The following is a 25,571-nucleotide window of genomic DNA, read 5'->3' as shown; positions in this document are numbered from 1 at the left end:
AATATTGTACCTGGGACGCATGTGTTGCTTTTGTGTTTGGTTTACTGCAACCTTAATGCAGTGTACATGCCTGACCTCTCCTTGAACTTGTCACCCTGATGATGTGTGTAGGGTCACCCTCACCCTGTGGATATTTGGGTCCCTTTTATGGACTGTGTAAGCATTTCACATATTGTGGAGTTGCCTTGAGTCGATGGAATGTGTAGATGCCCTCTGTTTATAAAGTGTGTATGTCAAGGACTGTGTAAGTTTGTCCTGTGTCTGTGTTATGGAGCTCTGTCAATCGTTGGTGGTGTGTAGGTTTGCCCCATGCCTATGGGTTTTGTATGTTTACATTTGGATCAGATGTGTCCACCTTGTATAGTGGATCAATAATATTTACCTCACTGGTGTGTGTGTTTGTTTGTTTGTTTGGGGGGGGTTAAGGTTAGCCAGGTTCTACCATATTATTTGGTCCTTGAAGTTCCCCAAAGAAGGGCATTCACTCACTTTGATTCTGTAGGAGGTACACCCTGTGTCTATGGATTTTTTGAATTCACCTTAAAGACTACATGTACTGACAATGTGGGTTTGCGCTGTGACAGCTTATAGCTCATGCTTAACCTATAGCGTGCATTAAATCAATCCAGGAGAAGCAATTGATGAGCACGGTTTGGCAGTCCTTTTAGGGGTTTACAGTTTTCGGCTTTGGACCGGTCTGTGTGTTGCTTCGAGCTGGGTCTGAATCTGGGCATACATGCAGTGCTTTGCTATCCAAAGCCATGTCAGTAGACTTAGGAGGGCTGTGTATATTATATTGTGGATCATTGTTTCAAAATCACAATTTCACTTTTTTTGCCAACAGTTATTTTTAACACAATAAATCATTTTTTATGTTTGAATGCCATTGAGGACACCCATCTGGTGACCATTGCTTCCAGCACCATTGAGTCCTTGGATTTTTTGGGGAGCAATTACCTCACTGCCGCCTCCAGAGCCAGCAGCACACACACTGCAGCTGGGGTAAAGAGATTGTGCTCAGGTTAGTAAAGTCACTTTCAGGCGTGGAAATGTGTATGACTATATGAAATATGCAATTCTGCAGCTGCAGCTTTTTCCACATAATTTTGGACTTGCTGCATTTGCCACATAATCAGCCATCAGCTGCAGTATCTGAAGATTTCAGCAGACAAAATTGTTTCTAGCGCAAAGGGATCAAAAGTTACTAACAATGCGGCAAGACATGTCACACAGTGGAAGGCCCTTCACAAAGGTTGACTGGCCACCTTTCTGTTTCTTTATTTCTGTATTTGAATGTCAAATCAGATTATTCTGCTACCCAATCCAGATGAGCAGAAAGACCTCCTGGGATTTACTGCTTCCCTTGGCAAAACCCTGCCCCGCATTTCCACTAAGCCATGATCATGTTTTCTTTCCAGTGCTTCTGTGCATTTTGTATAGTTCACGTACATTTTCTGCCCTGAAAAATCTTTTGTAGTTGAAGGATTGCAAAGGGTGGTGTTGTTTTTTGATTTCACCTTCTCTTCCTGCGCGGCCTGAGGTGAGTGAGACATGGTATCCAGAGCGGAGAGAAGGAGACTAAGCTCAATCCGGGGGGAATCTTCGCCATCCTGTTTTGAAACCCTTTGGTTTAGTGCATGGAGAACAGGATCATTCTCCCAGACAGAACCCTCCATGTTAGCAGCCCTGTTGTGTTTTGGTTTTGCGGGAGTTTGCAGAGGCTGCTCCCGAACGGGGCTTGAGAGCCGGCGCCATAACAAGTGCCGTGCCCCCTCAGGCAAACTAGTGGGGGTGGCGTTTGGCACGTAAAGGACAAAGAGGCCAAAAGAAGCCCCTCTCCCCTTTCCCCCCATGGCGGCTGCCGGAGTAGCGCCAACACCCCCGGCCAATGGGGCGGCAGGGCGTGATACAACCGCCCCCAATGGAAAGGGGGCATCCTTGGAGGCGAAGGCGAGTCAGGAGGTATATAACCACTGCTCCCCCAGGCAAGCTCCTTCACGGAGCGGGGGGAGCAGCAAAAAACGGCGGAGCCCAATCTTGTCCCACCCATCCACACCTAAGGAACAGCAATGTAGCTAAGTATGGGCTGAAAATCCGTTCCGCTTGTGGAATTTGTGAATTTTTGGTAAATTCACGGTCCGCAAATTGCACAAATTTGTCAAAAAATTTGCAATTCGCAAGCTGGCAGATTTTTTTGCTTGGTCGCGCTTCAAAAATACAATCTCGCGCACGCGGCGTTGACTTACCGTGATTCTGAGTTCGCCGAGTTGTTTTTCCTCCCGGTTTGCGTGCACTGCGTCATTTTTGATCAGGCGATTGCGGGAGACTTTGACCGCGAGTACGTCATAGCAGCCCGCCATCTCGCATTGCGAGAATTTGAGAATGCGACTACGTCATAAGGGCCCGCAATCATGCATCACAGGAGTAAACAACTGCGCACACGTAGATGCACCACGCAGCTGACTTCCGGCGGGAGATTTGAACAGCTCGCTTTCCCGAACTTGCAAAAATTGCAATTCTGCACAAGAAATCTACCGCAGGCAGCATAAACCTTCTGAAATTGATGATTTGGATCAGAATAACTCCTCAGATTGACATTTGGCGGCACTTTTTCGTGCAAGGAGTGCATTTTTGGGGGGTTGGGAGGAAAGAAGTGCTCCAGAGTGTCCAACTACCTGTTCCTGTCCAGCAGGCTCCTCCCACTGCTTTGTCCATGTCCAGTCACTTTTCATTTGGATCTGGAGCTGGAAGGATTACTCTTTGTGGCTGCTGCTGGATATTTGTATTTGAGGACTTTTTGTTTGGAATTTGGATCACTTTTGGAGTTGGGATTTTAAAAGTAAGTTGGTGGTGTTGTTTGTTTGGGACATTGCAGTTGCAGCAACTACAATTTAAAAACTTTTCCACAACTTTAAAAAAAATATATTGTGGATAGCCACAGTATCTAGTAGGCCCAGGGTTAGTCATGGGTGCATGATACAACTGTTTCTGTGAGTTTTATTGAACTTAAATATCATTTACGGAATGGATGGCATGGAATTGAATCGCTCACGGTTATATTATATCTATGTGGATGTTTTTAATTTTGGGGTGCGTGTTAAAGCCACACTAGCCAGTAGGCCCAGGGGTAGTCAGTGGTGCATGGGCCAAGTCTTTCTATGTGTCATTTAGGGCATGGGTGTCATTGGATTGGGGTGAATTGTGTGTGTATTTCGATTTTTTGGGTGTTTTTGGAGCCTGGTCCAGGGCCTGGCCATGTGAGTGGGGGCCATTTTGAGGCCTGGCCATGTGGGTGGGGGTCTAGGGGCCATTTTGAAGCCAGGCAGTGTGCTTTGTGCCATAGGCCTGCACCCAGTCTGCCTTGCTTTCATCCATTATGCCTAAGGGCAGTCAGTGGTGCATGGGACAAGTCTTTCTGTGTGTTCTCTTGATTTTAAACATCATTTAGGGCATGGATGCCATTGGATTGGGTTGATTTTTGTGTGTTTTTCGATTTTTTTGGGTGTTTTTGGGGCCTGGCCATGTGGGTGGGGGGCATTTTGAGGCCTGGTCCAGGGCCTGGACATGTGGGTGGGGGTCTAGGGCCCATTTTGAAGCCAGGCAGTGTGCTTTGTGCCATAGGCCTGCACCCAGTCTGCCTTGCTTCATCCATTATGCCCAGGGGCAGTCAGTGGTGCATGGGCGAAGTCTTTCTGTGTGTTCTCTTGATTTTAAACATCATTTAGGCCATGGATGCCATTGGATTGGGGTGATTTTTGTGTGTTTCTCGATTTCTGAGGTGTTTTGGGGGCCTGGTCCAGGGTCTGGCCATGTGGGTGGGGGTCTAGGGCCCATTTTGAAGCCAGGCAGTGTGCATTGTGCCATAGGCCTGCACCCAGTCTGCCTTGCTTTCATCCATTATGCCCAGGGGCAGTCTGTGGTGCATGGGCCAAGTCTTTCTGTGTGTTCTCTTGATTTTAAACCTCATTTAGGGCATGGATGCCATTGGATTGGGGTGATCTTTGTGTATTTTTCGACTTTTTGGGTGTTTTTGGGGCCTGGTCCAGGGCCTGGCCATGTGGGTGGGGGCCAATTTGAGGCCTGGTCCAGGGCCTGGACATGTGGGTGGGGGTCTAGGGCCCATTTTGAAGCAGGCAGTGTGCTTTGTGCCATAGGCCTGCACCCAGTCTGCCTTGCTTTCATCCATTATGCCCAGGGGCAGTCTGTGGTGCATGGGCCAAGTCTTTCTGTGTGTTCTCTCGATTTTAAACATCATTTAGGGCATTGATGCCATTGGATGGGGGTGATTTTTGTGTGTTTTTTTTATTTTTGGGGTGTTGTTGGGGCCTGGCCATGTGGGTGGGGGTGTAGGGGCCATTTCGAAGCCAGGCAGTGTGCTTTGTGCCATAGGCATGCACCCAGTCTGCCTTGCTTTCATCCATTATGCCCAGGGGCAGTCAGTGGTGCATGGGCCAAGTCTTTCTGTGTGTTCTCCTGATTTTAAACATCATTTAGGGCATGGATGTCATTGGATTGGGGTGCTTTCTGTGTGTTTTTTGGGGTGTTGTTGGGGCCTGGCCATGTGGGTGGGGGCCATTTTGAGGCCTGGTCCAGGAAGGACCTGGCCATGTCGGTGGGGGGTCTATGGGGCCATTTTGAAGCCAGGCAGTGTGCTTTGTGCCATAGGCCTGCACCCAGTCTGCCTTGCTTTCATCCATTATGCCCAGGGGTACTCAGTGGTGCATGAAACAACTCTGTCTGTGTGGTCTCTCTTCTATTAATCTAAACATCCATTTTTGATTAGAAATAATTGCAATTTTTATTTTTGCTCTTTCCATTTTTAGGGGTGTTGTAATAATAATAAATGCCTAGTTGCAAATATTAATTGAAGCTGGACATATGCAACATTTATTTAACTGATGTTCCTCTGGATTCCTTTGCTTTTAGGTGCACAAAGAAAACCACAAATCATCCTCATCGTTCATCGTCAGTGCCAGGAAGAAGTCATGCTGCGGTGTGTGCGGCACAACGCCACGTGACGTCACGTGTGGCCACAGACAACTCTGCAAATCGTGCAACTGCATCCTGCTGTTCTGACATCTGCAGAAGATGGGCCCAAAGAAAGGTAGCCGTAGCTCCTCTACCAAGAAAGTTGCCAGTGCCACTGCCAGTAAGAAGTGAGCAGAAGAAGCAAGTGGCGCCACTTAACAAGGAGACTGGTGTGCCCACAGACACTTTTTTGGGGGAAAAAAACTATGCCTGCAGCAGCGGTGTCTGCCAAGGACCAAGCTGGGAGCATCACCTCAGCTTCATTGGTCTCAGTGGCACCACGCCAACTTAGGCCCAAGCCCATGAGTGCCGCAGAGGCAGACACTTTCATTTCTCAATCACCATCGACCAGTGATGTTGGCGTTGACTCAACGCAAGAAAGTAGCATCCAATCAACGCAGGGTGTAACTCTTCAGACGAGTGTTCAACCACAGGTGCAACAAGGAGAGGCGCAAGGAGAGGTGCAAGGAGTGGCGCAAGTAGAGACGCAAGTAGAGGCGCAAGGAGTGGCGCAAGGAGTGGTGCAAGGAGAGGCGCATGGAGAGGCACAACTAGAGGCGCATGTAGAAGCGCAAGTGCCCACAATGCTTGTTCCTCCAGAAGTAGGGGCACATCAGGAAATCGAGATTCAAGCGGAGATATCATCCCAGCAAGCCACTCCTCTGAGTCCTAATGATCCATTGTCTTCCAGATCCCCAGCAAGAAAAAGGTCAAGGAGGGCTAGTACAAGTTCTTCTTCAAGCCCCTTCAGTCAGATGATTTTGATCTGGATTGGAACCCACCAATGCAGTCTGAAAGGGAGGCACGCCATGAGCCGACAGAGGTATCTAAGCCTAAAAGGAAGGTTCCCGCAAGGCTTTCACTTATGGGTGATGACAACGAACAAGAAGTAGAAGTGGTGTATTCTGCTGCTGATGAACAGTCTGATGATGACGACCCAGTCATCACAGTCGTCACTCCAGCCCTAGTGGGCATGCAGCAGACAGACATTTTTACCCTATCCCGAATTGCTGCTGAGCGGGATGTGGGCGGCGTGGCACTGGTACCACCACCAACACAGGTAACCACTATACCAACACGACCTACAGCTGCCATATTTTCTCTTCAGAAGGGCCGGCAGGGACCTCCATCCAGCTCGACCTCCGTTACCTCAAGTAGTGGTGCTGTAACTGTAAGTGCACAACAGGGTCAAATTCGGCCACGCCCATCCTCCACTTCATCTGGCATTGAAAGTAGCACCTCCACCAGAAATCTCAACTCCCCAGTTTGGGACTTCTTTAGTATTTGCAAAAAGGCGGAAAACCTAGTTGTTTGTTCGATTTGTAAAACTGTAGTTAGTCGGGGTAAGCTTGGTACCAACTTTGGTACCGGAGGCCTGAGAGGTCATCTCCAAAATCTCCACACTATCCAGTGGGAGTCGCACCTAAGTGAGATCTGGGAAGCCAAAAGTACAACAAATCCAAATGTATCCATTGATATTGCATCTGATGATGACGAGGGGCTGATCATGCAGGTGGGAAGTGAAAAAGCAACAGCCATTTTTTCTGGTACACACAGTACCCCTGGCAGCAGCACTGCAGGGGTAGCGCCCACACCCTCTACCCAAGCAACATCTATTAGGCACACCAAGAGTCTGGGAGAGACACCAATGCGAAAAAGTACATCAACGAGCCTAACTGGGTTGAAGAAGGCTGGATCATCATCACGTATGAAAATGGTACAGACCACCATTAAAAGCATGTTTTGGTCGGAGGAGCCATTTGAACGCAACCACCCAACGGCACGTCTTTATAATGCAATGCTGGCTAAAATGTTATTGCTGGACCTTCTCCCTTTTTCTTTCGTGGAAGGGGTGGGTTTTCTAAATTTATCGCAACAGTCTGCCCTTAATGGAAGGTTCCTAGCGGTCCTATTTTGCCAGAGTTGCGGTTCCAGCACTACATCAAGATGTGCTGAAGGTGATTGGGGCAGCTTTGCAGAAGAGTGCTGTTCACACTATCCACATGACAACAGACATGTGGACCACTTGCCCAGCCCTTGATTACATGTACATCACTGCACACTGGGTCTCTTTTGCAGGGGTTAGAGACAAGTTATATGCAGGTGTTGACAATGACACAGTTTTTCAAGCTAGTCGGAAACATGCAACAGTAGCCATGTTTGCCATGGAGAAATCTCATACTGCAGTAAACATTTTGGAGGAGTTTAACACTAAGGTCTTTGAATGGCTGCATCCAAGAAAGTGCATGATTTTTTTATGTTTCCACGGATAATGGCAGTAATATAGTTAGGGCCATGAATGATGGTGGCTATTTCGGAGTGTCGTGTTTGGCGCACAGTATTAACATTGTTGTTCAAGATTTCTTGAAAAAAGAAAACAAAGTCAGCAAGTTACTGACCACCTGCCGAAGAATCTGCACACATTTCAGCCATTCTTTTAACCTCTTAAGTGCTGCGTCGGGGCGTTGGCCGACGGCAGCACTACCTCCCCAGTGCTGCGCACGGCCATTGGACGTCCATTCAGCACTAGTTCCAATGGACAGCGCAGCACTGGGGAGGGATGTTTGCGCGCATCTAAGGTGTTAAGGCCCGGAAGCAGCTGAGGAACATTCAATGTGACCATAGAGTGCCAGTCAGAGGACTCATCCAGGATGTGGTAACACGTTGGAACTCAACCTTCTACATGCTTGAACTTCTGTCTGAGCAGTGCTTGGTAATCAACGATTATGTCTTTGCACTGGGTTCTACTATGAAAGACATGAGGCTACAGTTGGAGGAATGGGACCTAAGTAAAAGCCTGACAGACATGCTTAGTCTTTTTGAGGTCTTCACGCGTGAAGTCAGCAGGGAGGACTGTACTTTGGGCAAAGCTATCCCATTGTTGCGCATGCTAGAGCACCAACTGAAGGCGGTGTCTTCAACGTTCAAAGGTGATACTGACAAGCAAGACACATATCAGTTGGCGGAGAGCTTATCAACCCGCCTAGTTGACAATGAAAGGCTTAAAAAAATACATACAGAACAACATTACATTTGTGCCACTATTCTGGATCCAGGGTATAAAAAGGCAGTGGCCAGCAAAGCATTCATTCCTTTTAATGAAGCAGATGTTTCAAAGTACAAACATTGGCTAGCTCTGTCAGCCACTCGGTTCGAAAAAGAGCGGCAGGAAATTGAAGCAACCGGCAGAAGTACTACTGAATCAGCAGGCCATCAGGCGTCAAGTCCACTTCTGTGGCCGAAGGCAGTCACTTTCCCTCACAGCCGTTACCGAAAACAGCAACCGTATCATCCTCCTCAGCTGCACCAGGTTGAGCCATAATATTGTCGGAAGCGGATTGGATAACTCACTAAGGGTTTGTTTGTTCCAGTGTTGATGCAAAGGCCTCAAATGGTATGCAAAGTTCAGCACCCCTGGATGACCTTAAGTGGATGGGGCAGGCCTATCTGGATGACCCAACAGAGGTTTACATTGATCGCAACCCATTGCTGTATTGGTATGAGAAAAGGGATCAAGGGCCACTGATCACCAACCTGGCTGTAAATTATTTGTCTTGCCCACTCACAAGTGTGTCTTCTGAACGTGTTTTCAGTGCTGCTGGTGCCATTGTAACTTCATAAAGGACCCGCCTCTCGCCCATAAATGTGGAGAGGTTAAAAATGATCAAGATGAATCAGCACTTCATACCACCAGATTACAAAATATGTGAATCCACGCAGGAAGAAGAAGACACTGAGTTAGGTGACGGAGGTTCTTCTCCGTTAGCTGACCTACTCCCATGTAAATTCACGCAGAATCAAGAAACTGTCGCTTCATACTAGACAAGTCCCCTCAAAAGAAGTGGGACTGGAATGACTGACTATATGCTGCTTGCTGACAGTTACCTCTGAAATTGACACAAGAGGCTGCCTTGTGGGACTTCACTTTAAGAACAGGATGCGGACAAAAAGTGGAATAGGTAATGAATAATGAGATGGCATGCAGTGGACAGCACTGGCTGTCTGGCTCTGCTGAAAGCAATTGATGTTTGTATGTTGTGCATCAAATGAATCATCATATGTCTTCTATTATTATTTAATCTTTTACACACTAAATGTAACTCAAGTCTACTCCTTTTTTTTTTTACCTTGCTTAATTCAAATTCTACTTCTACTGCAGGGGCCACTAAGTTGCATTTTTTATTATGCAAAATGTCCTTGGACTCACTGTGTGTGTGTAGACTGCGACTACATGAACAACATTGAGTTTGCCAATATACCATGATGATGATTGATGAGTCTTGATTATCAAAGTTACATAATATCTTTTATCTTTACAGTCACTCACTGGGATGGATGAAAGGATCATCATAGTCACTCGGTTTACAGAAGAAATATGGCCATTTCGTGAGTGGCAAACAGGTAAACCAGTCAACAACAACTACAGCAGAACTACATGTCTGTCTAGTCATGATATGGAGTGGTCGAGCCAGTATAGTGTTGTTATGCCAGAGTCCAGACAGCAGTTCATGTAAAATTGCAGCTATGTGGTTTGCTGCATACAATTAGATATGCTTTGTCTGTCTGTGTCAAACAGGTATGCTACATCAGGTTGCTTCTCTCAGTGGTGCCTGCCTTGACCATCTGCATGGCCCTGGTTTGGTGTGTGCTAATTACTATCCTTGAAAAGGAGACTCAGAGTACGCACTTTAGAAATGATGCTTGTATGTAATATTGTCGCCTCTGAAACTGAAAGTGTTATTTTTGCACTACACACAGTACCTTATATTTTTTTCTCTGTGGTGTTTTAATATCACTTCCAGTTTTTCCATCAACAATTACAGGCCGGCTTTTACCCTGTGCGATGGGAAAAACGATTAACTTGGGCTTACCATTAGCGATCCGCAATTCCGCATCCGCCAGGCAGGCAGTGGATAGTGTGTCTGGTCACCAAGATTGATCGACGGAGAGTCAGATGGAATGGAGGTATACGGCGAATAAGAGGAATGGCTGGATGCAAGCATCTTCCCAAATTGAACAGGACAACTACAACATACAGTTACAGTATCCTCTTCACTTCTCCTTATCTTTTAAATAATGTTATTGTTGTGAAATTCTATGAGTGTGACTCTGTGCATTTGTTTGCTCTCTGCTTCAAATTCATCCCTCCAGCTATTTGATAAGTTTCTTTGCCATTTTAAAAAATAATTTAATGTACTTATAAGTGTTTATTCTCTCTGAGGGCAGATAGGCAAGTGAATTTGCGTAATAACTGCAGCCCTGTACTGTCACATTGTTTCTTTATAGTTAGTAAGTTGTAGTAAGTACTACTTTTCAGTAACCTAACCATCCATTTAGCAAACCACTTCATGCATGCAGTAGTGTATGCACTTCCTTTATGTCCCTTAAAAGATTTATGGATATCTTTGTATCCAAAGATTTTCTTTTCTTCATTTGTTGTTTGGCCATGCTGTTTTTTTCCTCTCTCTACAAAACTTTCCCAAAAACCCCCATTCCCATCCAATTTTCAAACCCTAACCTTCTTCCCCCGGGCCGTGTGGTTTTTATTGAGGTGTGACTAAATGACAACAATAATTCCACACACTTGCTGAGGAGGATAAGGTCAAAGCAACGGAAAATAAATGTCAAGGATGGTGAAGGGATCCGAGGATATGTTCTTACTGTGTACTGTACTATCTATCGTACTGTTCTAATGCTACGCTCAGGCCACTCAATGTTTCATTTCCTTTTTCTTCATATGCTGCAACTGCCAGTGTGTACCACTACTACTACTACTACTACTACTACTACTACTACTACTACTACTACCACCACCACAACGATGACATTTCATCTGTCCAGGATTCAAGAGCCAACCTTAATCGCCATTTGCCATGCACCCAGCCCTGTGCCTAGCCCTATTCTCAAACACGAATCACAGGTAAGATAAGCATTTTGGGGGAGGAAGAATAATGGAGTAGGAGGAGAGGAGAGACTGACAGTAGTACTAGTAAAGTAGTAGGACAATTGAATACACTAACTCTGTCAGTGGCACTTTTCTACAAATTTGGGCAATTTGAATCTACCAGCCAGTTAAATTTCAGGATAACAAACGTACAGTTGAGTTAACCCCCCACGCCTTCCCCACAAAACAGTAAAAACGCCTATGCTATATTTAAGTTGAAAATAAATAATTATTTACACCCTAACAAAAATAAACTATCCCACAAGACCCGACCCACCCCCCTCCCTAACCCCAACCAATGTCCATGAAATGTCCCGAAGAACAGTTCCAAAACTCCAACGCCCAATTCCCACCCCCCCCAAAAGTCTTTAAAAAAGGGGCAAGGGACAGTCTCTCCTCCTCTACTGCCGCCGGCGGTGTCCTTTGGCCAGGTGGTCCCGATGCTCCCTGCGGAGGTCCTTGAGCAGGGTTTTCAGCCTCTCCACCTCCTGCTCAAGGTTGGACACCCTGAGGGTCAAGCGGTGCAGACGAGCCCTGCACCTGCTGTAAGGGGAAGCTGATTTTTTTGCTGCTTGGCGGTGGCGGGTGGCTGCGGTACCACGGCTCCGTACCGCAGAAGGCTTGCGCTGACTTGATGACCCAGGGTGAGCGGAGGAGGATGTAGCTGTCATGGATGTTGTAGATGTCAACTGAGACTGCGTGTCCTCTTCCCGGGCCACCAGCCGCCGATATTCGGCAACAATCGCCTCCAGCTTCCGTTGCCGTGCCCGTCTAGCCAGCTCCTTCCGTGTTAGTTTGGAAGGAGCAACTATATGAAGAAAGAAAAACATACTGTAAGCAATGCTCTTTAAGATTAACACAAAATAATTCAGCAGAAAGTTCACAGTAGCACTAGCAACTTGCAAGCACAGTACATAACATTTGTGGCCTGTATCTATCTAACCTCCCACTTCGTCGGCCTCTGCTCTAACATTAGTGGGAGTTTCAGGAATTCTACTAGTACTATATGGACTCACTACATTAGACTCAGACAGTACACCAGTCTTCTTCTTCTTCTCTCTTGTTTAGCGAAATTGGTACGTAAACTTGTGGAAGCCGGCATAATGCCAGCGCAGTCAACTTGCACCCGAGGACCATGATCCAGGCATCCATTCATTCAAAGTAAATGTCAATCATTCTTCTTAATGTCTCAACTGGACAAACCTTACTTTTTCTCATGGAAAAACAACCTTTTTATTTTATTTTGGAAACCGCCAGCCATGCATCCATGCTTCACTTGCATTTGAATTTGAACCAAAGGATATATTGCGCACACATACAGTTTCTGTTTCACCCACCCAGGCAGTCCTCTTTCCGTTCTCCTTCCACCCATCCTTGCTTCAGCCTTCAACCGACCATGCATCATATTCCCAGTCACCTCGGGCAGCATTCAAAAACACGTATCATTCTTTGCCAGTCATTACTTTTAACTCGCTGGTCCTTCCTTACACCCTTCTTTCCCTTTTCGTTCATCCCATCCATCAAGTTAATCTCTGATCTGACTTGGCTTCTCGATAAAACTTTCACAGCTGAGTTGAAGTCAAACTTAGAGGAGGCCATTGGTTACTCGTCAACTCCCGCCGCTAATGCTATTGCTAATGAGAAGTCAAGGGTGAATAGCTTCTACATAGTTGACAAAAACTTAGTTCTAAATTTGTAAGTCTTCTTACCAGTAAAGTGTACTTGTACTGTACAACATATACATCCCTGCAGAGAGCCCACTCTGCAGTGTGCAATCTCAATCAGTAACGGAATATAATAGCTTACCACTGCCCGCCACTCCTGTGGTAAATTTAAATTACCTATACTTAATTTATGCGGTAAAGTTCAATAAGAATAACTCAGAAAAAATAAGAGGCAGAGTCCGTGGCATCTGAGGTTTTAAAAGGGGTTTTATTCCTTAAAAAGGAATTGGTTCGAACCAGGCATCGTGTTCCATCACCACAAGGGTTCAGGAAGGGATAGACAATACTTTATTGACAGATTATCATATATATAGTCAATGCATTACAGTGGTGATGGATGCAGAAGGCGTAACAGCTGAGAGAAGAGATAAGAACACATACACGTAATGAAAAAGGCGTAACAGAAGGCGTGCACAAGGGCGTGTACTAGAAACGTCACATAGAGGTGTCACAGGTGGGTGGATTCATAGGAGAATCCTGCAGTGTCAGCAGAAATACATGACAGAGATGCGCGCGCAGCAGCATGACGTGGGATTGACGTGAACTGGAGGGTGAAGGGGACTTGACATTTAGCCTTACATGAGGAGACAGAAGTCTGGGGTGTCAGAACAACCTAATCCCAAATCATATCTAATATCTGGTGTTTGAGGAACTGTATTATCTGGAAGGAAAGGTCTCTCGGGCAGAGGCTATTCTATACTGACTGCTAGTGCGTGTATAAGCGTCTACGTGTCTACATGAGATGCGAGGGGGGCATGGGCCTACCATGGTAACAGGAGCAGTGAATTACTTGCACAGAGACAGTGAGGCCGGGCCCTTTGCTCTGCAGCTGGGAAGGATGTTTACCTAAACTACTAGACAGGAATGTATTTTCGAGGAGCGGAGCAGATAACTTGAAGGCAAAATACAGTCTTGGCAGGCAAGCAGGCCGAGCCAGGCACCGCTAGCCGCGCAGGGAGTAAGACAAAGGTCATGGATACAGATGCAGGTCCAGGCTGTAGCATTCAGAGGCAGAAGGCAGGAAAAGGCTCGATGGCAGAAATCAGGGCCTAACTCGCCAGAGCCGAAAAACGTGAAAGGTGCACCATATGAAGACGGTGGCAAGGCATACTTAGGAACGGAATATTCGACCCATTCATGGTGGATCTGAAAGAGGACATGTTAACGTTGGACGCAAATTTATTTGCGTCTTCATAGCTGGAAGTGGAGGGAACATACATGTACTTGAAGCACGTACATGGAGCCGTTGGGGTCTACGATAGGGGACACAATTGACCATAAAAATTCATATTTCCTCATTCCCTCCTTGTCCCCTACGGACCCTTCATGATATATCAATCCTCATTAATCTATCAATCTGTTCATGTAACATCATTTGCTCTTCTTTCTTTTTACGGTATTTTGAATGTGGACTTGAATGAGGAATACATGATGTGGCGCACAGGCCGCAAATCGCTGGCCCACATTGTAGACATAGGCAGCAACTGAATACTATGAGAAGGGCAATACCTAGGAAGGATAGGACCTTCCATCCCCAGGCTGACAACACGCTCCAGAACCAACCGGACCAAGTCCAGGTGCCTGGATTCTGGTGTATCTGACTTGCAATCTTGTGAAGACGGGTTATGGCTCTATATACTGATGGCGCGTTTTCTGGAATGAAAACACAGCAGCTCGCTCCGATGACTCCACAGGCTCCGCCCCTATCGGCCAGGATGACGTCAAGGACAAGACGATTTTGAAGAACAACAATCCGCATCGCAGACTGCTCCTCCGTTAAGTTGCCTAGGGCAGAAGTAGTTTCATTCACTACTGCTTCGAGGGTTCTGGTTAATTTACGTATCAGTTTACTATTAAAGACAGCACCTAAGTAGGGAAAGAAACCTTTATTGAAGTCTGTGTATTGCTCCCATGCCGTTTCAGTATAGTCGACAATCGGGAGATCTCTCTGGGGTCTATTGTGTACTAGATGGGAGTTCCTATGATAATCAGGAGGGGCTAGGAAAACAGGTGGCAGAAGGAATGCAATGTAACAGGTGCCATCCCAATCTAGAGGTAAGCGTATATATGCGGTATGACCACAAATGAAATAGGAATGACGGGAAGCTTTAAATGTAGACTTGCCTTTATCACTGAATTCAATCACAGTAGTACATTTACTATGACCCAGGTGTACTGAACCATTCTTTCTAACACATAATTCACCTTTGACTGGTAATACTGACATAGCAGGCAAGACTGGTGCGGTTTCAGATTCAACATTCAGAATCATGAGGTTAAGTGTAAAGTTACCTAATACATATACTTCATTTTCTAGATCAGTCCTTGTCCTTTTTGGAAGACCCTCCTTGTTAGGGTAGCAGGCTTTATGCAAAACTACGTTCAGGTTCCCCCATATCCAGTTGCCCTGGTAAACTACGGTATTTGAATCTAAAGAATTAATCAAACTAAACCATGCGCCACAGGAACCATTGTGTGTGAACGGGTACGGAAAGAGAGGCAGAACTCCCTTGTATTTCTGATAAGGAGGGAGTCGGCCACATATCCAACAATTTGTAGCGTTGCTGGTCTGATGGGAGTGATGTAACATGCTGATGAATGTATTGTTGCGCAGCGCAAGTCGGTAAGATAACTCATGCGGGGGCAGTTCACTGAAGGAGTGCTCGGCAGTAACATTGAAGGCAGAATGTGCACGCTTGAAAATAGGGTAGTATATATGTAACAGTATACTTGCAGCAATAATCAAAAGACTCAGAAAAAACATAATCAATAGTGTCACAATACAGTGACTACGAAGTGATTTACAATATTCACGTTTCTTGAGCTGTTTCTGTCTATCTCTCTATTGGGGTCTAGGGGATACATGTCAGAGACTCGTCTAACCGATTCACCTAGGGGAGGACTTAAACAATTAAACTGTCTGACTTGCTAGACCTCAATTTGGATTTATACTCCTGAGAAGCAGTTTTCTCGACCAGGGGGAGTTTTGAGTCAGTCTGTGGAGGAGGGCAGGGCTGAGAGTTCAAATCTGGCGGCAGTCCATGGAACTTCTTGACGTGACTCGAGTGAAGCCAGCCCTTGCAGCCCTCGACTTTAATCGCTGTCCTTGTGGTCAAAAGTACTAGCTTCGGCGCTTGCCAACGGGGCTCCAGCGGACTCCTCCTGTCAAAGTTCCTCACGAAGACGAGATCTCCTGGAACAACCTTGTGGGGCTTCACCTCGGTGTTGTCGGGAAAGGCTGCAGCGACCTGTGAACGACATGATTGTAGTGCAGACATCAAGGAGGCAAGGTAATCTGTCAGCATATTACAATCAACATCGGTAATTTTTCTCGGCAGAGGCGTCCCCCACATATTTGGTGGCCTACCAAAGACCACCTCGTACGGGGATAGCCCTGTTCTGGAGTGTGCGACCATTCTCATATAAAAGAGCGCAATTGGTAAAGCTACTATCCAGTCGACGCCTTTCTCCCTACAGATTTTGGCAAGACGAATTTTCAGAGTCTGATTATGACGTTCCACGAGACCTGCTGCCTCGGGATGTCGGACACAGTGGAATTTCCACTGATATCCTAGCAGGAGTGTAACCTGTTTCACAAGCTCGGACGAGAATGGCTGACCGTTATCTGAGTATACGATACGGGGCAAACCATACCGTGGGAAGAATTCACGTACCAGCTGCTTGGCAGTGGTCGGAGCAGTGTAATCTGGGACTGGATATGCTTCTGTCCAACGGGAAAGTGCACATACAACTACGAGGACATATTTGAATCCTCGACAACGTTCCATCTGGATATAATCCATCTGGAGGACTTCAAAAGGGTGATCGGGAGGATGAAATCCACCTTGCTCTACAGGAATACTTTTACCTGGGTTGAACTGACAACAAATCATGCAAGTACGCACTTTCTGTTTGGCTGCTGCTCGTAAATGTTTATTGAACCAAATGTTTTGAATACTGTCTAGCATAGCTTTTTCTCCTAGATGCGCTGGACTATGTACTGTGTTAATGATGACTTGAACCATTGAGTCGGGGAGAAACCATGTAGATTTTCCCTTCGTCATCCATCCCTGATCTGTTTGGATCCCTCCTAGTTCAGTCCATTTATTGATTTCATCTGGTGTAGCATGTGTCTGTATGTCAATTACATCAAGGGCGGGATCCCTAACTGTCATGCAGTGTGTCGGTGTCGGGACTATTGACTTTGTCAGGTCTGTTGCGTGAGTCTGATTCTGAGCTGTATGCTTGGCTGTTCGGTCTGCCAGGTCGTTACCCTGGGAAATGATATCTGTGACTTTCGTATGTGCCTTGCACTTCATGATGGATATGGCAGTAGGCAGATGTATTGCGTCTAACAGGGCTTCAATGAGGGGAGCGTGTTGAATTTTGGCACCGTGAGAAGTCAAATAACCTCTCTCTCGCCAGAGTACTCCGAAGTCGTGTACAACTCCGAATGCATAACGTGAATCTGTGTATATGTTAACTCTCTTATGTTTGGCTTGAATACAGGCTTGTGTCAGAGCGATGAGCTCTGCTGCTTGAGCTGACAGGGTGTCAATACAATTCGTTTCTATAACTTCAGTTTCTGTCGTGACTGCGTAGGCGGCCACTAACTCTCCTGTACTTGTTCTCATGCATGAACCATCCACATAAAGTGTCAGGTCTGGGTCTGGTAATGGAGTGTCTGTCAAGTCTTGTCTGGGTTTCGTCGTAATAGTAATGATTTCAATACAATCATGTGCCAATGGGTCTGTCTCACTTAATGGCAAAAGTGTAGCGGGATTCAATGTATTACAGCGTCTGATTTCTATGTGTGGCTGAAACAATGTCAATTCATAACCTGTCAGTCGTGCTATAGTCAAGTGCTAGGTCTGTGTTCGATTTAAAAGAACTTCCACGGAATGTGGAACTTGCACTGTTAATTGATGTCCTAAGACTATGGAATCGCTTTGTCTGATTGCTAGAGCTGTCGCTGCTACTGATTTCAAGCACGCAGGCAGACCCTGGGCTACTGGATCTAATGTACTAGAAAAGTAAGCACACGGTTTGTGTGAACCTGCTTGTTCCTGAGTGAGTACTGACAATGCAGTACCTTCGCGTTCTGTGACAATAAGTGTAAAAGGCTTGCTGTAACATGGTGTCGCTAAAACAGGTGCTTGGCATAAGGCTTTCTTTAAGTCTTCAAAAGCTTGTGTATGTTCCTGAGTCCAAGGGAGGACAGTCGATGTTGCTGCCTCCTGGGTTGTCAACTGTATGAGTGGCTTTGCTAGAAATGCGTACTGGGGAATCCATTGTCTGCAGTAAGAAGTGAGGCCTATAAAGGCCCGCACCTCCTTTTGTGTCTTGGGTGGTGACATGTTTACAATTAACTGGATGCGATCAGGTGTGAGCTGTCTCCCCCCTTTGGACAGCAAGTGCCCAAGGTACACAACTTGCTGAACACAGAATTGCAGCTTCGAAGGGGACACCTTGTGCCCCTTGTCGGCCAGAAAATGCAAAACCGTCAGTGATGCTCGTTCACATTCACGTTCGCTTCGGGCGGTGATCAGTAGATCATCGACATACTAAAGCAGGGCAGTGTTATCAGGCATGTGAATACTGTCAAGTTGTCTTTTCAGTGCTTGGCTATAGATGCTGGGGCTTTCTGTGAATCCTTGAGGTGCGCGTGCAAATTTGAAGCTTCGCCCATTTAAACAGAATCCGAACAAATATTGGCTTTCCGGATCGATTGGGACACTAAAGAAGGCGTTCTTGAGGTCAATTACAGTAAAGAACATTGCTTCTGAATCAATAGCTGTCAATAATGAAGAGATATCTGGGACCACGGGATACTGTGGTACAATGCATTTATTCAATTCTCGTAAATCGATAACTAATCGATAAACTGGAGGTGCGTTTGGATCGGTGCGTTTAAGAATTGGAATGATGGGGGAATTACATAGATTGGAGTCGGTTTCCACAACCACTCCTTGTGCAATGAGCTCGTCAATGATTTTCAGTAAAGCCATTACAGCATCTGGGGGTAACTTGTATTGTCGAATTCGTGGTAATACCACTCCTGGCTTGAGTGTGACTCGATATGGTGTAATGTGCATACAACCTACATCAGTGGGGCCTTGTGCCCATAAATGTGCAGGGACATTCTGTAACCTGTGGTCCATATCTCTCAACACATAGTGACCCTTAAAGTCACATAAAAACAGTCTTACTCCTTCCGGAGAACAGCAAATAACAGCTCCTAGAGCTTTCAGTGTCTTTATACCTAACAAGTTTTCTGGACATGATTTTGTAAGTAATAAATCTGTAGTACGTGTCAATGGACCAACTGCAAGGGGAAGTGGTTGCGATACTTCATTAACAATAGGCTTTCCTGAAAATCCAAGGGAAACATTCTGTGAGCCTGAGAGGGGTGCCCCTGGAACCTCGTCGTGACTTATAGTTGTCCTGCTTGCCCCTGTATCAATTAAAAACTTTCTGTCTTTCCCTAATACTTGACTATGTACATAAGGACCCTCTTGATCTACAGGAACCTCAATAAGAGGCAAGCCAACCTCCCTCTCTAGGCTGTTTCATGTGTATCGTTGATAATCGGGATAGTCATTTTGTGCATACTGGTACATCTGTTGTGTTGTGTTTTGTGTTGCGGCAATGGGCTGTGGCTGTGGTACTGCTACGGTCTGTACTGTCTGTAGTGAAGCATGCATAGGCTGTATATTCTGGGGTACTTGTTGTTGGGTCTGATCTTGTCTAGGTGGACGCGGTCTCTCTTTAGATTTACCTGTAGAGATATTGTGTTTCAGAACTGCACAATCGTTTATATAGTGACCTGGCTGTTTACAATAGTTGCATGTCCCTTTAACAGGAACCGTCGAATGACTGGACTGGGTCATACCCTTTTTCTGACCGTCAGCTGGAACTGACTGAGCAACTAGCATTTTCATTTTCGTGTCTTTCATACGTCTTTGTTCGTGTTCATGTTCTTCTCTAATTCTATTCTGGTGGTACTGTAACATTTGTAACATTTGTGAAGGGGTATTAGCTTGCCATGTGCTTTCGACTTTCAGTACTCTGTTCTTAACCTGGGGCAAAGAATTCTCGACTAATTTTGTTACAAAAAGATGTGGATATGACTCGCTACTTGCTTTCAGGCCACTATTAATACCAAAACATTTCTCAAATCGGAAATAAAAATCACTAGTGTCTTCATCGGGTTTCTGTTTGCAGGCTGAGATTGCACCCCAGTCCTCCTTTTTCGTTGCTAATAAACGTGGCAATACTTGTACTAACAATCCTGGTAATGCTTTAGTTTTGTCCCCAAGCCCTAGGCCTGGAGTTCGAGTGTTTTCTTCGTTTTCTAATGCAGCCCAATCAATCTTTTGCTCTCCCACCTCCCATTCTTTTTCTTTGAGTTTCTCGTAAATACCGGCAGGCAACAAAACTTTTAATATTTTCATAATGTCAGGATATGCATAATCACCCATGAGTAACATGTCTTTTATTTCACGGTGAAAACCTGCTGGATCTTTGTCATGGCTGGGCACTAATTTCTTCATTTCCAATAGTTCTATTTTAGTTATGGGCGTGTACACAAACACGCGTCTAAAAGTATTATCATCATTCCTGACTGGGTGCACTTCTCGTAAGGGATTCTGTCTGTCTATATAATACGTTTTTCTTTCTATGGGTGGAGCTGGATCAAACTGCGGACACAGGAAGGCACTATATCTGTGCCGATGTTCTAGAATTACTTTAATTAAATCGGTACCTAGGCCTCTCCATTTATTCATGAGTAGTTCTATTAATATATCAGGTAGGGGACCAGGATCAGAGTGTTGGCTTTTATACAATATAAGGAGGTGTTGTATCATGTACATACCAGCTAGACGCTGTTCATCTGGGGAAAGATTTAAAAACGTTTGCGCTAACGCGTCATCACTATATTTATCAGAACTGTCAGCCCATTGTACTGCTGACCTGGCTAATTCTTGTTCATCCATGGAATCGAGTACATGGTACCCCATTCGTTCTTGAAGTATTTTATCGGTAGCCTGAAACAGATGTTCAGGGGTCTTTGGATTTGACATGGCTGTGTGAAAAAGTCTCTTACTTTCTGGATGTACCGGACGTATTGAATTATTAAAGGGTCTTCCCTTACCTACATATGCTATCATTTCTCTAGCTGGTAATTGCAATGCTCCTGTTGTCGTTTCTGGTTGTTCCTCCTCCTCAGAGGATTCATTCTTGTCTGAATCGATTTCTATTTCAGGCTGTCTTCTTTCGTGTATTTTTTCTACTGCTTTTCGGATCCTTCGGTACATGTTTTCTATACAACTCTGTTTATCATGTTTTCCGTCTGCGATATTCTGACCCCATTTGTTAAGTGCTTTCATTTCTTCCTGGTCTACACCAGGCCTATCTTGGTCTCTTATCAAGCAGTTTATGAAAAAACGTAATATCATCCTTTGAGTGTCAACTTTCTGGTGTGCCATGGCCTCGCCAATACTTTCAGGACCTTCCCCCGTTTAGACAAAATGATATATTCTGTCTAGATGATCAATCATTCCTGGTAGTAACATTAAATAGTTTGCAACTCGTCGTAGACGTACTGATGCTAGCATCATTCTGTCGTCTTTACCGGGTACTGAATCATATCTACAGTCTGTAAGAGGCTCTTTAAGTATGTCGTAACTCACTGTTTGAGGTGTACGTTGTTGTGCTAAATCCCTATAAGTCAATCGATGTGTTTGTGGCGGCATTTGAAAACCTCCTGTCGCACCTCCTGAGGTGCCAGGTCCAAAAGGATTTAGTGGGTGAATGCTCGGAATAATAGGTGCAGGAAGGGGTGGGGGAACAGGCGCAGGATGTGGAACGGGAGGAGGAGTTTGTTGTTGCGGAAGTGGGGGCAGAATATCTCGGGGTGGAGTACCGTCAACGGGTGGTGTGCGTGCCGGCGGAACATTGATATATTCGGGAGCTACATCGTCTAAGTAGGAAGAAAGGAATATGTCCTTTGCGGTCTTGTGGCGTAATTTAGTCGGGAGCAATGGAGGTGGCAGATCTTTTGGTAATTCCGGGGTGGCCTTAGGTAAACCCTCGGCCAAAAGAGGATACATACCATTCGCAAGAGTATTTCGCTGTCGGTCCACTTGTTCTGCTTTAGCTCGTATACCTTCCTTAACTAATACATTTTCTCGGGCTTTTTCTGAATCTTCCCTATGTTTTTCTGCTTTTCTGAATTCTTTTTCTGTGCGTCTATGCGATTCTTTACGCCATAATTCAATGGCATCTTTCTGTGACTGTCTGGCTTTCTTTTTCCATAACGCTTCTTCTACTCTCATGATGCAATCTGCATCCCATGTCCCCGTAACGGGCCATCTCAGATTCTCTGCTAAATCTTTGGTGTAGTCCACCCACAAGTCAAAGAATAATACGGCATCTAGGCCGTGCTTATGGTACATAAAATATCCGGGAGTGTCCCTGGGTGGGATGGGAACAGCTTCCTCGAGTATCCCTTTTCTAGTTCTTATTTGTCTTAGTTTGGAAAATAAAGGCATCTTGAACCTTGCTACTTGATACTTACTCGAACTTGAACAAAGTTAATACAATAAACACAGTAATGAAGATCGAACAATCACTCATACCACGACATTTAAAAACACACTAAAACATTTTTAAAACGAACAACAATAATTAGGATAAAACTAGCTAACTGCATACTGGATATACTGCTAAACAGTACAGATACACCGCTAAAACAGTGCAGACCGGATATACTGCTAAACAGTACAGATACACCGCTAAAACAGTGCAGACCGGGTCTGTGTACCCAAACCCGTCTTGACCGGCACAAATTAATGCGCTCATCTAGATGCGTCCCCAGCAACGGTACTCACCGGGAAGCACGGAACGGAAGGCCTCGGAAACTCTACGCTGGACTGGACCGGACTGGACTCGACTCGTGACGTAGGTACTTCGGAACTTCGGAACGTGGTGGGCCTCTGAATACCTCAGACCTTGCTCTCTCAGCTGGGCTCTGGTCGGGATCCTCCGCACTCCTCACCGCCTCGTCTGGGTGTCGATCGCAGCCTCAGTCACCTCCGTTGGCCTGAGGGAGATACAGGAAATCCTGCGGGTACGCGTTGTTGTCCGTCACGGCTGTGGCAGGGGACCGGGCCTGCAACGCACCGCCGGCGCGTAAGGTGGGGGAGGGGTCCCTGTTCGGGCGCCAATTATGTGGTAAATTTAAATTACCTATACTTAATTTATGCGGTAAAGTTCAATAAGAATAACTCAGAAAAAATAAGAGGCAGAGTCCGTGGCATCTGAGGTTTTAAAAGGGGTTTTATTCCTTAAAAAGGAATTGGTTCGAACCAGGCATCGTGTTCCATCACCACAAGGGTTCAGGAAGGGATAGACAATACTTTATTGACAGATTATCATATATATAGTCAATGCATTACAGTGGTGATGGATGCAGAAGGCGTAACAGCTGAGAGAAGAGATAAGAACACATACACGTAATGAAAAAGGCGTAACAGAAGGCGTGCACAAGGGCGTGTACTAGAAACGTCACATAGAGGTGTCACAGGTGGGTGGATTCATAGGAGAATCCTGCAGTGTCAGCAGAAATACATGACAGAGATGAGCGCGCAGCAGCATGACGTGGGATTGACGTGAACTGGAGGGTGAAGGGGACTTGACATTTAGCCTTACATGAGGAGACAGAAGTCTGGGGTGTCAGAACAACCTAATCCCAAATCATATCTAATATCTGGTGTTTGAGGAACTGTATTATCTGGAAGGAAAGGTCTCTCGGGCAGAGGCTATTCTATACTGACTGCTAGTGCGTGTATAAGCGTCTACGTGTCTACATGAGATGCGAGGGGGGCATGGGCCTACCATGGTAACAGGAGCAGTGAATTACTTGCACAGAAACAGTGAGGCCGGGCCCTTTGCTCTGCAGCTGGGAAGGATGTTTACCTAAACTACTAGACAGGAATGTATTTTCGAGGAGCGGAGCAGATAACTTGAAGGCAAAATACAGTCTTGGCAGGCAAGCAGGCCGAGCCAGGCACTGCTAGCCGCGCAGGGAGTAAGACAAAGGTCATGGATACAGATGCAGGTCCAGGCTGTAGCATTCAGAGGCAGAAGGCAGGAAAAGGCTCGATGGCAGAAATCAGGGCCTAACTCGCCAGAGCCGAAAAACGTGAAAGGTGCACCATATAAAGACGGTGGCAAGGCATACTTAGGAACGGAATATTCGACCAATTCATGGTGGATCTGAAAGAGGACATGTTAACGTTGGACGCAAATGTATTTGCGTCTTCATAGCTGGAAGTGGAGGGAACATACATGTACTTGAAGCACGTACATGGAGCCGTTGGGGTCTACGATAGGGGACACAATTGACCATAAAAATTCATATTTCCTCACTCCCGTGGCATCCTCCACAGCAGTTCCTGGTTCCTGTTGCACCGCATCTGACCCTGGAGTACCCACCTCAGCGCTGGCCCCGGCACTGGTGCTTGGCTGTGCCAATGTTCCGCCTAGAAAATACATTTCATATTTTTAGATGCCATATGCACCACTCCCTATTTTGTCTAGGAATAACACAAATTTACTAGTACTATATAAACAAATGTAATAATTCTTGACTCTCTAGTCTAAACTACAAATTTCCCTTTCTTCAGGCAAATGTGTTTTTTATTTATGCTTAGCCATAACATGTGATGCTACACTTTCTGGCACAAATGATGAATGCTTGCTTTTTAACACACACCATTTTTCTTATAACAGACAGAAGCTTCCCTTCTAAGAACAAGAGCAAGATCATCATCATATGATGTTGGACGGAGTCGTCAACGATTCATCCCCACCAAGACTTTAAGTTCCAACCAGGTGAGGGCTCTCTCACAATTAATGTATGAAATCAGCCACTTTTCAGTTTTGAATCCTTCACCGTTTATCTTATATGAAGTTGATTTTAATACATGTTTTTACTTTTAATAAAGCTTTAAAACTTACATAGACTCTGGTTTTTGGTCATGAGTGAGTAAGCGAAAGGGTTTGCAATTTGCAAGCATGAGTCCGTGGCTCTGAGAGGTCGGGACTGACTCCGTTGTCTTATGTTCTGGGTTGTATAATCATTGGGGGATCATCGCTGCATTCGGGAGTTAAATAATGACTGTCTCTGACACACTAGCTAGTCATTGAGGAGATTGGGGGTTCAACTTCTGTTATGATGACTAAGCTATGTGGAAAGTCTAACTGCACCTATTATAATTTATAACCAATGCCCTATTTCTTGTCCATAGTTCTGTTTGTGCAGAATGGTCCCTGCAACAGTAGTAGTATGGAGTATCCTCCTATCCAATCAAAAAGTAAACTAGTATCTTATTCTTGGTGGCCATTGACATTTTATTGTTGGGAATTTTCAAAGCATAAACATTTAGAAGACTTCAATAGACATTATGGACAACCCAGAGGACTGCACTCAGTGCAGAGAGCAATTGCTAAATAGAATAGGAGTTTTGTTTAACACCTTTTGCCAACTGTGCAAGCTTAGTTAGCTACACAGACAGACTAATAATAATCTAATAGTACCCCAGGGAGTCATAGTAGAGTCAGGATAAGAATTTAGAAACAGTCTACAAGAAGATCAAAGACGATTTAGGGAAAAATAGAATGAGGAATATTTGGAAAAAATAGGTGCTGTAAAAGATAGGGAAGTATAATTATTAATATTAACAGGAAAATTTACTGGGGCCAGCAGAGGAGCCCTCGGCGGACCTATCCTGGCCTTCCTGGTGTTCCTGCTCCGCCGGCGCCGCTACCTCCTCCTGTGTCCTCTTGCCCTTGGGGGAAGCGGATGTACA

At 45.5% G+C, this 25,571-nt stretch overlaps 1 protein-coding gene across 1 annotated transcript; it reads right to left on the bottom strand.

Annotated features, from left to right (window-relative positions):
* Positions 1-11,373: 11,373 nt before the first annotated feature.
* LOC147724971 (uncharacterized) lies at positions 11,374-25,571 on the bottom strand (the record flags this gene model as incomplete). Its single annotated transcript, XM_086918143.1, has 3 exons — positions 11,374-11,779; positions 24,116-24,242; positions 25,457-25,571. Coding segments are annotated over 3 exons (648 nt in total), but the record flags the coding sequence as incomplete, so codon positions are not given.

The sequence above is a fragment of the Lissotriton vulgaris genome, chromosome 4_1 (genome assembly GCF_964263255.1).
Source record: "Lissotriton vulgaris chromosome 4_1, aLisVul1.2, whole genome shotgun sequence".
In the NCBI taxonomy this organism is placed as follows: domain Eukaryota; kingdom Metazoa; phylum Chordata; class Amphibia; order Caudata; family Salamandridae; genus Lissotriton; species Lissotriton vulgaris.
Note: the sequence above shows the minus strand (reverse complement) of the source record. Positions and strands in the feature narration are given on the sequence as shown.